General features: G+C 36.0%; 1 protein-coding gene and 1 long non-coding RNA gene across 2 annotated transcripts; one reads left to right on the top strand and one right to left on the bottom strand.

The window, feature by feature from the left end:
- Positions 1-1,552: 1,552 nt before the first annotated feature.
- Positions 1,553-7,032, bottom strand: LOC110158788 (N-acetyllactosaminide beta-1,3-N-acetylglucosaminyltransferase 3-like). The gene is made up of 2 exons (XM_055165059.1): positions 6,873-7,032; positions 1,553-4,271 (listed from the first exon to the last, which is right to left on the bottom strand). Exon 2 carries the CDS (start codon positions 4,262-4,264, stop codon positions 3,125-3,127), a length of 1,140 nt encoding a protein of 379 aa, XP_055021034.1. The 5' UTR covers positions 4,265-4,271; positions 6,873-7,032; the 3' UTR covers positions 1,553-3,124.
- Positions 7,033-7,065: 33 nt separating this feature from the next.
- LOC110160012 (uncharacterized) lies at positions 7,066-12,310 on the top strand. Its single transcript, XR_002318749.2, has 5 exons — positions 7,066-7,243; positions 11,221-11,244; positions 11,337-11,488; positions 11,692-11,784; positions 12,108-12,310. It is a non-coding gene; the product is annotated as an uncharacterized LOC110160012 (long non-coding RNA).
- The last annotated feature ends 1,340 nt before the right edge of the window (positions 12,311-13,650 follow it).

Here is a 13,650-nt window from a genome sequence, read left to right as displayed (position 1 = left end):
TTTTAAAGGGCTCATATTACTTTATTGTCTAATTTATATTATAATGTTGTCATCAGAAATGTACCTGGAGATGTGATTTATTTCATTCACACATATTGAACACACAGGTATGTTTTTGAGGAGGTAATGGCATGGTTTAAAGCTCACAAGAGTGCACAGTACAGGACTTTTCAATTAAAATATGTAACCCTTCAGACATTTTAATTATGAGATTGTATTATAATAGTAATTGTTGGTATCAGTTTTCACTCCTTGACAAAATTACATTCAAGACCATGGACCAGCCTTACTTTCATAGTCAGGATCTTACATAAATTATAGTTTCCACAAAAGCTGAAAAGACTGCTTCTTTGTTTCATTTGCTTACAAAGGAAACTCTATAGATGGACCTACCTGGTAAAACATTGAATCAATAAAATAATATAGATGAGGTGAGGAATGTTTTATGGTATGGGTGTGACTGTTTGTTTAGGTTAATCATTAAGACCCATTGAACAGTTAAACTACTAATGAAGAAACCCTTTTTACAGAAATCCTATTTGAGATATGACTGCTTCATTATACTTTTTTATGTTTTGTTTCCAGTATAAAAACATATACAAAGTGAACATGCATTACTCTTCCCCAAAACACAAATTCAAATTAATCTCAACTGTATTATATATCTGTAAAAGTGTTTACAGTGCATTAAAGTTCAGTGTATATGACATGTTTCTTTTTTTTTTTTTTTCTTTTTCAATTATTGCTTGAAATAGTATCTGTGGTACATATTATCATAGTTTTATACTACCAGTCAAAAGTTTGGACACTCCCTCTCATTCAATGTTTTTTTTTAATTTTTTTTTTTTATATATATATACTGTACATATAGAAGACCTCAAATGTATGAAGCGAGATATATGGAATTATGTAGTAAAGAAAAAAGTTACATAACTCTACTGAATATTTTTCAACAAAAGAAAGGGTGGCTAATTTTAGGATTTGGTTATAAAATATTTAGTAATAAAGTAATAGTAGTAGTAGTTTATTTGCCTTTGATACTAAATTTGATACATCTTACTTCATATAAAGTAGTAAACAGAAAAAAACATTGAGACGGTAGTAGACTTAGTCTACATCACTGTGGTATTAAGCGGCAGTTTGTGGAGGAAAAGTTAACAGGAAGTAGTGGTGAGTTCTACAACAGAATGCCTCTACTTCTGTTACCAGTAAAAGCAACAAAAACTATTAGTAATCTTAACTATTAGTAATCTAGGTTTGGCCTTTATTTACATTACGGTAACTAGGAAGACTAAAACTTGATCGAAATTACTAAACTAGAAAAACTAGGTAAGATTTTTAGTGACATCTTAAATATAATGATGACAGGTATGTTTTAGTGAAATGAGACTAACCTGAAGTATGCACTCTGCTTCTTGCTTTGTAAATGCATTTTCCGCTCCACACATTGCAAAGATATATTTGCATGATGTCCTTAACCAGAGTAAACAGTGGCGTGAACTTGATTTCCTTTTGTCTTGTTCATACCATTCTGCAAAAGACTTCTGCAATATTGTCTTTTATATTATTTTTATTTAATTTTATTGTCAAGAATGTAAATATGTTAATAAATAGTATCAATACAAAATATTCAAAGTACATTACTATTATAAGCACAACAAATAGTCTGTATTCACAGTACACAGAACAGCCGTGCACAAACTAAAAACAATATGGTTAAGAGGAAAAAAAGTTACTTAAAAACTAATGTAAAATGAATCCTGTAGAAGCTCACTTGGTCTTGTATCAGAATTTGCTTATTGAACCTATGCCTTTACTTCAACATTCTCCAGTGTCTACAACAGCAACTAACAACTGCAATATACAAGCATGTAACAGATCTGTCTAACTTCAAAATATTCATAGGATTTATTGTTAGATTTAAAGGTCCTATATTATTCAAAATTGACTCTTATGAGCTTTAAGCCATGTTATAATGTTATCTCATCAAAAGCATACTTGGAGTTGTGTTTTACTTCATTCACACATGCTTGAGTAACCCTTTATTATTAGTCTATCTACATCTCCAAAGCTCAAAATGTTTTGTTCCATCCATCGCTGAAATGATCCAAATGAGTCTAATGAAGTGTATAGAGTTTAACACCACAGTGTGGCACTTCCAGTATTACCACATAGCATCACAAGGTGGAATAGAATGGTTTCTGTTTCTGTGCTTAATATGTTCATGAAACAAAAGACTACTTCAGGTACTGTTTTGATGAGGAAACAGCATTATAACATACAAAACAACAAACAACAAAAAAACATAATATAGACCGTTGAAGAAACCCTGGGATTATTCTGATTATTATCAAAGGTAAACTGATCATACTGGAAACACATTAGAGTGACAATGGGGAAGTGCTGTAGAGGACAGTTGGTGGACAACATGACACACCCACACATAAAAGTAAGGCATATAGTAAGACGACAATTGCATCCACTGATTATACTGTAAACAGCAAAGTGCTTCTGTTCTTTCACGGTCCAAAGATTTAAAAATTCTTCCTGTTTGTGAGATTCAGCTTTCGGTTATGTGGAACATTCTGAGGAGTTTTCCTGTTTCAAGTATAATATTCAATTTTAAATTGTTAATGGGCCTATATTATGGAAAAGCGTACACTTGTGAGTTTTAAGCCATATTATAATGCTGTTACCTCCTTGAAAACATACCTGGAGATGTGTTTTGTTTCATTCCCACATGTTTGAGTAACCCTTTAGCATTAGTTTGTCTCTATTGCTCCGTTCCACCTTGTTATGTCATGAAGTGGTACTTTTCAAGTTAACAGTTACCTTTTACCTTTTGTTAAGTAGAGATCAGAAATTCCAGGGCTGACATTATCCAAAGTATTCTAGTGAGGCTGTATGTTTAAAAGCACACTGGAGCAGCTCCTGTGTTACCACATGACATCACAAAGTGGATCAGAGTGTTTGAGAGAAGAACTCAGCCTAAATATGCAGGATTTGTGTGTTGAGTGAATGAAACAAAACACAACTCCAGGTATGTTTTTGATGAGGGAACAACATTACAACATAGATCAAAAACAGTGTAATATAGGCCCTTTAAATTCTAATTTCTCACTTTTTAAATGTCTTCCCAAAACTGCACGCCGCATCTGAGTTGAGGGTCATTTATTTTGTGCCACATGAGGAACATTTGAGCAGGTAAAAATCTGTGCACCAGCAGCAGGCCTTTAAGGTGGCAGGGCTCTTGTTCATCTAGTTTCTGGTTGTTTGATATCACCAATCCTAGTGTTTTCACCCCTATGTGATGTGTAGGCAAATACCCCGCCTTCACAACACACATACCAATATACACATCGTCAATAGGGTGAACTTCAATGGACTTGGACATGTTGTAAATGATCATAGTTGTGTAACCTGAAAGTAAGTAGCCTCCTCCTCCGCAGTAAGGTTCGTATTTAGCAGACTTTTGGATCTGCTCTGGAATGTAGTATTTGCTTCTTTTATCTCGAACTGGTCCAGTATTTTCAAAAACAAACCCAGTGTAAAGATGACTGCTCCCGTTATTTCCAGGGATGTCTCGGAGATACTCAACCATGCCGTCTGTGTTGGCGAAGACGTCATCATCACCATTAAGCAGGAAGCGGACTTTGGGGCAATTTTTCTCCATCCATTCCAAAAACAAAATCTGTTTCAAAGTCAGGTTAAAAAAGGACTCTTCGAAATTCCACTGCAGGATATCACTGTTCTCCTTTTGCTCCGCTCTTAGAAGCTTGTTTAATTTCAGTTTGTCTTTACCACTCCCTGATGTACCAGAAATAAACACTCTTCGTATCCATAAACCGTCGTGCTGCCTCTCTTTGGCCCATGTTTTGCGTAGCACCTCTCTCCGATCGTAATTCCCAGGTGAGCTTTTGATCACCAACAAGAGAAAAACTTCAGAGGATTTTTCAGGTCCGCCACATTTGCCAGGAATATCCAGGAGCATGGGGAAGTGCCGACAATGGCGATAGTAAAGGAAGTTTTGAATGTGCTCTGGGAGACTGCTAAAGCCTTGTATGATAACTGCAGACTTGTTTTGTTCACATTTTGGCCAATTCCTTATAACTCTCTTATACACAATCTCCTCTTCCGTCACATTTTCACTGTAGCTATTTAAGTTATCATAGTAGTTATTGTTATTCATCTGGACACAAAACAAAATGAAGAGTAATAGTGCGGCAATGGGGAAAAAGGTGCTTAGCCGTAGTTTTATCAACATCTTGACACTGAAAAAAAAAGAAAAAATGAAATAGTTATATAATAGGTTATGCAAAACGGACTCTTGGGAGCTTTTAGCCATGTTACAATGTTGTTACCTTATCGAAAACATACCTGGGAATTGTGTTTTGTTTCATTCACATGTGTTTGAACAATCCTTTATCAGTATGCCTACAGATCAAAATATTACCCCTTGTGATGTCATGTAGTGTTAGTTTTCAACTAGGGATGGGCATGATTAATCGATTAATCGATAATTGATCATTAAGAATTTCATCGATTACGTTAATTTTAATCGACAAACCAAATGTAGGTTGCTGTGCGTAGCGTAGCGTGACCAAACAGGGGTCCGTACATGTGTCTCTCTGCACTTAGAAGGAGCGAGCAAACACAAACAGTCTGTGAGCCTGCAGCGTGCCGAAGCACAAATGTGTATTTAACGATGACTTGTACAAGAAATTCCACACTTTCTGTTGCGTTCGGGACAAGTAGGAGTCCTTGTGCACAGTGTATAAAGCAGCACATATGTTTCGGTGTCCAGTGGGAAAAAGCTTTACCAGGTGAGAGTCGCGCAATGTCGATGAAGAGTCCCCACTTCCCACCTCCCGTACGGTGTCCTGGTTTTGACAAACGCAAATATTGTCACCCTACCCTGTACTTCACTGAGTCATGTCTTTTAATCCGACAGAAATTGACCACATCAGTGCACAAGAGCTGTAGTTTTATCTTTGCTGAGTTTATGCAAATTAGCGATGCGGTTTTAAGTTTTAAACACATTATAATGTCAAACGGATTGATGTGGCTCTAGAGTCGTTACGGTTTATTTGTTGTAAAGTTGAATTTATTTATGCAGATTAGTAGTGCAGCTAGTAATAATAATGATGATCATTTTAATATAAAAACGTTAATGATTAATCGATAATCGATCGTTAATTCTTCCGACGATCGATTAAGAAAATTTCATCGAATACCCACCCCTATTTTCAACAGCTACCTTTTATCTTTTATTCTGTAGAGATTAGCAATTCCTTGTCTGAAATCATAGAACTGATTCTAATGAAGGTGTATGAAGTTTGGCTGTGTTCTTTTGTTTGAGAAAAGAACACAGCCAAAATATGCAGGGTTAGGGTTAAACGTGTGAGTGAAACAAAACGCAACTCCAGCTATGTTTATGATGAGGAAACAACATTATAACATGTGGGCCTTTCAAATGTGATAATTCCCACAAAACTTCTCAAAATATAACTATAAAATTATTTTGTGCCAGTCCCCTCACTGCAATGATGTTTGCAATATAAAGAACTTCAGGACTATTAACATTTCATAGAACGACAAAGAGAGAGGATAAGCTATGAGTTTGTAGAACTTGTTTGTTGCGGGACAACAACTTTTGATTGATTTACAGGATAATATTGTTGCCTTGTTTGTATTGAAGCAACGTCTATGAAATGTTATAGACAAAAGACACAGGCTAAACTATTTCCCAAATACATCTAAAGTTAAAGGGCCCATATTACACTATTTGTAGTAATCTATGTTAAGTTGTTTCCTCATCAAAAACAGACATGGAGTTGTGTTTTGTTTCATTCACACATGCTTGAGTAACCCTATATTATTAGTCTCAAACAGAAAACACTCAAATAGAACATTTTGAGCTTTGGAGATGTAGACAGACTAATAATAATGGTTTACTCAGATATGACTGAATGACACAAAACCAGATATATTTTTGATGAGGTAACAACACTATAACATGACTTAAAGCTCACAAGAGTCTGTTTGGTGTAATATAGGACATTTGACAATAAATCATTTAAATAAAAGTTGGGCATTGTAAGCATCAATATACAGCCAAGAGTAGGCTCTGCTAATTAGATCTAAAGCTTTTTAGAGGAAATGTAACTTTTCTGTCTGTCACTTGCTTGTTTCTATGAAGATAACCCACAAATGAATGTATATTTGGTATTTATTATTTAATTACAGCGGTCTTATTGATGAAATACCTTTTACAATGGGGTCACCTTTCCACAGTTCTGACCTATAAATTGCCATTGTGGCGTAAGGTGCTGTTCATGTGTAATGGTCGGCTACACTGTGAAACATTCTAGGAAAAGCAATAATAACCACATGGGGCAAGCAGGTTTCGGACATGCCAAACATGCAAATCCAGAATGGTATCTTTCTGTATTTTTATGTTTAATATAGCCTGTATAGAGCTCATTTCGGCAAGTATTGAAGAAGTGTGTATCATAGAGCCCAGAAAATGGCAGACGATACGCACACAGCACTTATTCACTTTAATCTATTTAAGATAAGATCATATTTTATTGTCTCCCATGGGAGAACTTTGTCTTGAGACAGGGGATCACATGCTTCATCACAAAGAAAAGACAACACAACAACAAAAGCACCATACAAACACTTCCATAGAACATAAATAAATAAGAGACCAAGTGTGACCACGAGTGATACACCAACCGGACCTTTACTTAGGCTATAGAGCGCAACCAGAGTGATGTCGTTAGGTTCTTTGATTGTCTAGACACCGCTAACTGTAGTTTCAAGTCGTCTATTTAAAAACAAAACAGTCAAAAAGTCTGACAACTTACGTATAAATGATGAGTTTTAGAAGATGAGAATCGTGGTCTTCCGCCTTGTACAAATGTTTCTTACAAGTACAGTCCACCTGCTGCGGAAAATGTGATGTAGACACCCAGTAGGCTGCGATCTACTTGAGTCTGTGAAGCAGGTATGGAGAGATGTAGATTCATCGATGGGAGCCGCCCTAGAGGAGACGGAGGGAGAGGAGATTGTACCCGAGGACGCGCGCTCACGCAGTGGGGGAGGAGGAAGTGCACAGAACATCACGTGCGCAAGTCGTTGATTTCGTTAGTTTAGACAAATGAAAGTAGAGGCAATTAGGATGAGAAGGTCTATTTAAAGCACCTGTAGCCTGTGGAGACTCTTGTTTTTAAAAAAGGTAGGGGAGACCGTGGCATGTTGTCACACTTCTGAAACTGAACATAAATTTAAAATATAAAATGTCTGCCAAATGAAAGAGCTGGTTCATTCTATCTCTGTCTCGTACACACAGTTACAATAGTTCAAATACAAGGTTGGACGGCTGTGGCAACATGCCCCATCACAGGGTTAGATGTCACATTCTTTTTTTATCAATAATTTAAAAAATTAAAAAAAAATATATTTTTATGAGTTTTATTTTCTATCTTAGGAACAATAATAGTTTATACAAAAAAATAAAAAATACATTCAAGCAATGAAGGCAGAGTGTGACTAAAGTCCAGCCCTTTGGTTTGGGTCAGAGCGAAAAATGAACTCAGTGTCACTAGAAAAATCTAATTGTGCACATTACCCATTGATTTTGGTGATGTTTTGTTTTTAAAGGGGTTGTAAGTATGGGACATCTTGCCCCGCAGTGATTGTGACAATGTGCCCCATACCCCCAGGCACACTTCTCTGGGCTGTGGCTAAAGTTACTTTCATCTGTTCAGTTTCATTGATCATTAGAAAAAAGTTATACTTGTTATTAAATATTCAAATATGTACTACATTATTAATTCTTTTGGAAAGATGTTGAAAAAAATTACTTGTAACTATGAAAAATGCTTTTCTGGAGATATCTCAGGCAAACAAAGATCAAATAAGTTCAAATTCAGAAGTGAAGATCCAAAAAACATTATTTTAAATAAACTAAGATCAACTGGGTTCTGTAAAAAATCGATCAGATGGTTCCAAAATGATCTTACAGGCCATACCCAGTATGTGCTGGACGAGGGCCACAGATAAGAGTCATTCAATATAGTGAGAGGTGTCCCACAAGGATCAAGCACCTGCACTATTCACTATCTGATGGGAAAGTCATTCAGACAGTTTCATTCATATAAATATTTGGGTATATGAATGGATGGTCATCTTACAGTTAAAGTATTGCAATCCTAAAAAAAAAAAAAACTCAAACAAAAGATTGGTTTCTATTTTAGACACAAACTTTTCTTTTAGTGCTAAGAAAAAAACTGGTGGAACTTTTCTTTCTGTTCTGGATTGTGGTGATACCTTGTGTATGAATGCTTCCTATTCCAGTCTGCACAAACTGGACTGTATCATGCATCAGTAAGATTTATCACCAGTGCTAAGTCTCTCACACACCACTGCACTCTCTATGATTTAGTTGGCTGCATATAGTTAACAATTGACAGAAAACAGCATTGGTTAATATTTATTTACTGGCTTTGCTCCTCCTACTCTTCACTGTGCCATGATGCCTCTCTAAACTGGGAAAATCTGTCTTTTCCTGTGCAGCACCATGGTCTTGGAATAATTTACAGGAATATCGTAAACTGTAATCTATGATGTTTCTTGTTCAAGAAAATTGTAAAAAGTGTGGTGACAAAGATACGTGAATGCTTTTCTCGAGAGATGCAAATGGTTTTCTAATGTGATAGTTTGTGATAGTACTGTTTTATGTTGATTGTGTTGGCTGCTACCTTGGCCAGGTCTCTCTTGAAAAAGCGGGACCTGGTAAAAAAAAAAAGAAAAAAGAAAAAAAAAGAAACCAATCAGATGAAGTGCACCTGGGGTCTGGGGCAAGTTGTCCCATCACCCAAATCAATGAATAATGTTCACATATGAATAAGGAGATTTTTCTAGTGACACTAAGTTAATTTAACAACAATGTGAGCTCTACAACACAATTCACAGGGTTTGGTCTCTTTAGTTGCGCTGACCCAAATCAGAGGTCAGAACCAGATGCCCCATCACACTGTGCACTCATTACTTAAATGAACCATATTTTTCGGACTATAAGTTGCATTTTTTTCATGGTTTGGGTGGTCCTGTGACTCATCCTCCAGTGTGACTTACAGATGTGGACAAAATTGTTGGTTCCCGTCTGTCAATGAAAGAAAAATCAACAATAATTACTGAAATAACGTGAAACTAAAAAAAGCAAATATATATAAAAAATTACTGAAAATATTCCAACAAAAATCAAACATTGTTTTTCACCTGTGGTTCAACAGAATATTAGAAAAAACTAAATAATGAAACTGGCCTGGACAAAAATGATGGTACCTTAATATTTTGTTGCACAAACTTTTGAGGCAAACACTGCAATCAAGCAATTTCTGTAACTGTCAGTGAGACTTCTGCTCTGGTTAACTGGTATTTTGACCCATTTCTTGTGAGCAAAATGCTCTAGTTGCCTTAGGTTTGAAGGGTTCCTTCTCCAGACAGCATCTTTCAACTCATTTCACACGTTCAGTGGGATTGAGTGGGATCTGGGCTCACAGAAGACCCCTTCAGAACAGTCCAATGTTTTGTTCTTAGCCATTCTTGTGTGTTTTTCGCTGTGTGTTTTGGGTCATTGGCCTGTTGGAAGTCCCATGACCTATGATTGAGACCAAGCTTTCTCACACTAAGCAACACATTTCGTTCTTAAATACCTTGATAGTTTTGAGATTCCATTGTATTTTGCACAGATTCAAGACACCCTGTGCCAGATGCAGCAAAATATCCCCAGAACATAACCAAGCCTCCTCCATGCTTCACAGTAGGGACAGTGTTCTTTTCTTGGTATGCTTCATTTTTGCATCTGTGAATGTAGAGCTGATGTGTCTTGCCAAAGAGCTCCAGTTTTGTCTCATATCTCCAAAAGACATTCTCCCAGAAGCTTTGTGGCTTGTCAATATGTATTGTGGCAAATTCCAGTCTCACTTTTTTATGATTTACTCTCAGCAGTGGTGTCCTCACATGAAGCCCACTTTGGAAAAAACAGTGATGGATGGTGCAATCTGACACTGATGTACCTTGCGCTTCGAGTTCACATTTCATTTGTTTGGAGGTTCCATTTGTATGCTCCATCTCTTCAATTTGTCATAAATGTTCCTCTTGCGGCCATATCCAGGGAGGCTGGCTACAGCCCTGTGGACCTTAAACTGTTCAACTGTAATCAAAGGAACATCAAGCTGCTTGGAGATGGTCTTATTGTCTTTATCTTTAACCTGCTTGTCCATCATTTTCGTTCTAGTTCTCTTCTTCACTTTCTCTGGTCCATGTTCAGTGTTGTATCCATCATGTCTCCAAATGGCACAATGACGCATGTCCCCCTTTAAACAGGCAGATTGACTGAGGACAAGTTTGAAGACACATGTGATGCAGATTAGAGGACACACCAAAGTTTAACATGTCCCTATTGTTCAGTTACTTACAATCTTTTCTAGGGGTACCATAATTTTTGTCCATCATTAGTTTGTTCAAAAACTGTTTCTGATTTGTATAGGTTATTTTTCAGGGAATTTTTATTTATTATTGCTTTTTCTTTGTTTCAAGTTAGTTCAGTGACCATTGGTAATTTTTCTTTCATTACTAGAGAGATACCAACAATTTTGTCCACATCTGTGTATTTTAAAATTTTCACACTGACAAACGTGAGAGGGCGCTCTAGGCTTGTGTGTCAGTATCTGTTACTCCTATTACTCCTGTACCATTGTCACTTCATGCATGCCTCCTGCAGAAAAAGCTACTGTCCTGCTGCAAGTAGTGACATATTCAGCCAAAAACGGTAATCGAGCAGCAGAAAGAAAGTTTGGAGTGAGTGAGATACTTATGAGGAACTGGCGGAAAACGGGGATGGGAACACAGGACACAGCTTCACGACAACCGGGTGGGTGCACCATGCAACTTTCCTGGAAGTCACTGGATGGATCAATAAAGCCTAGACTTCAGTGACAACAGAAACCATCCTGACAGGATTCAGAAAGGCTGGAATAATTATAACTGGAACTGATGCTGAGTCTTTGAACTCTTATCACTAGGTCTGAATACTAGGAATACAGAGAGATAGAATGAAAAGACCAAAAAATAGCTGAGATTTTGCTTTCTTTTGATGTACAATTTATAGATATGTTTTATAAATAAAACATATTTTCTGTTTTACAGACATGCTGTGGAGCTGTAAATACTGTGAGTTCAGCTGTGATAAGAGAGGTTACTTGCTCAGACACTACAGAACACTAATTTCTTTTTTTTTTTTTTTTTTTTTTTTTTTTTTTTAGATTTGTCTGGAATTCAAAAGGATTGTGGGAAAAGACCTGCACCAGGAATTTTATTCTGCCCTTGATAACCACGCTACCCGTTTTATTGAAAGTTTTAAAGCTAAGAGGGGCAACGTGGGTGACAGTTGGCACAGCTTTTGCAGAAAATGCAGGTAAAACTTTTGTAACCTGGATAAAAACACATGTGCAGTAAAAGCATAAGTTCATAACATAGTTAATCTAAAATGGATAAAAAGATAATTCATTTTTATTAAAATACATAGTTCATATTAATGGTTAAATGTATATTTACAAAAGTGTTTGCATCTCTGTATATTTCTTTTAACTTATACAGTATCCATTTTCTGTCTTACAGTCACTGGATTCTACTGAAAAAAGGACAGTCACACTCAGAGGGCTTCCTTACTTACTCGGAGACAATCCCACTGAATTCTTCAAATCTAGCTTTGTAAGTGTACATTTTGTTTGTAATGTGAAACTTTTAGAATGTGACATTTATTGTATAATTTGAATATGCCAAAACTGACAAGTAGTCTGTACATTACGAGCTTCAGCCATTCCATGAATATTATTTATCTTAAAGTCAGATTATTATTGATTTTTAAATATTTGTTTGGACATTTGAAAATGCTTGACCAAATAGTTATCATGTCAGCATAAATTGAATTTCATACAATTTATGTTTTGTCATTCTTATTTACTCTGTTGTAGTTCAGTAATTTCATTCACTAATGGTTATGTTTCTGGCATAAATTTTTTGTTTTTCTTTAGGATGGAGATGAATCCTTTCGCCAAATGGACATTGGGATCTTGTTAGTAAATCTGAAGGTGTCTCTCTTCCAACACCAGATCTTCACCCAGCTGCCTGAAAATCATCATTGAAGGTGAAATTGTTATGGACAAGCTGACAACTCTTATAACCCCTTGTTTGAATTGTGAAATGTAAAACACAAAAGCAAATGCTGTTACAGGGAACAAACAGAAGACTGCACTTTATTCAGGTTTAAGCATGTTACTATTGCACTATTTTTGCAATAAACTTGTGAGAAAAAAATTGTCATTTTATGTCAGTTATAAAAATATATATATATGATTTATGATTTGCATCTAATTATTATTACTAATAAACATAATCAATAAATATGAGAAATACATACTGATAAAAATAAGTAATTACTTGTAATACACAACTAATGGTTAGTTAATTACTTGTAAACATTAGTTTTAGAAACTTAAGTTCTTTAGTAATAGGTTATCTTGGACAGAAGACTTTATGTACACAGAGCTTGATTTGTTTAGTTTTTGATATTGTAAAAACTAGACATCCCAGTGCAATCATTTACCACGCGCGGTTTTAGTAATGATTACTAATTTACAGTATGGATGCATGCGCCTCCCGTGGCCACCAGGAGGCTCTCGCACTGCAAAAATCCCGCACAATCCCAAATGAGGATCCTGTTTGATACAGAGATGAGCCTGAAGCCAACGAACGCCTGACATCTAGCGTTAGTGTTAGTGTAGGCCTGTTATAAATGTTTTTAAATTGGAAATGCAGTCAGAGAGATGGAGCGCTATTCTGTTAGTGCTTATGTTGACACGCGGGCGACAGTGCTGTAAACCGTTTTCACTTCAGAACACAGAGGTTGCGTGCAGATTACAAAAGTACAGTTCCACTCGTGACTGTCAGGAGTCACGAGTGGATCTGTACTTTTACTCAGACAAAAAGTAAGTAAAGTATTTCAGTTCAATTAGGTTAATTTGGTCTTCCGATAAGTTATGTTATTAGGTTCTTTTTTCAGAGCAAGAGTTTTGTTTTCATACCTGAGAGTTTCGTTTCGAGTGGTATGACTAATTAAAACAAATAGAACGTTTCTCCATGTACTTTGGCATTTGGGACAGTTGGCAGGTATGAAAACAAATTTCTTGGTCTGAAAAAAAAAGAACCTAATAACCTAAAATAAAGTACTTTGACTATTGGACGTAACTCCGTTTTGTGTACTGAAGGTGAGCAGCCTTTTGCAGGAAATAGTATAAAATTTACTTTACTCAATCTACCACCCACTTATCATGTGACTTCTTGAAGATAAATGTAAAACGTCATAAAGTTAATCCAAAATAGGCGTGGCAGCGTTATTCCTACCACAATGACTATAGTGTCAATGAAAGTAAAAAAAATAAAAATAAAAATCTACATAAATATTCTAGAAAATTTATGGACTACAACTTCAGCTTGATCTTCCTTATTTTAATTAAACATTAATGAGATGAATAGGAATGTTTAAAGTGTATCTACAAATGCAACAGGAACCAAGAC

This window comes from Boleophthalmus pectinirostris, unplaced genomic scaffold (assembly GCF_026225935.1).
Source record: "Boleophthalmus pectinirostris isolate CB_2022bp ecotype Guang Dong unplaced genomic scaffold, ASM2622593v1 HiC_scaffold_7, whole genome shotgun sequence".
NCBI lineage: Eukaryota > Metazoa > Chordata > Actinopteri > Gobiiformes > Gobiidae > Boleophthalmus > Boleophthalmus pectinirostris.
The sequence above is the reverse complement of the archived record's forward strand: the minus strand, read 5'-3'. Positions and strand labels throughout refer to the sequence as shown.

Excerpts from the sequence above, each read along its gene's own strand:
- LOC110158788 (XM_055165059.1), bottom strand. The coding sequence starts at position 4,264 with ATGTTGATAAAACTACGGCTAAGCACCTTTTTCCCCATTGCCGCACTA.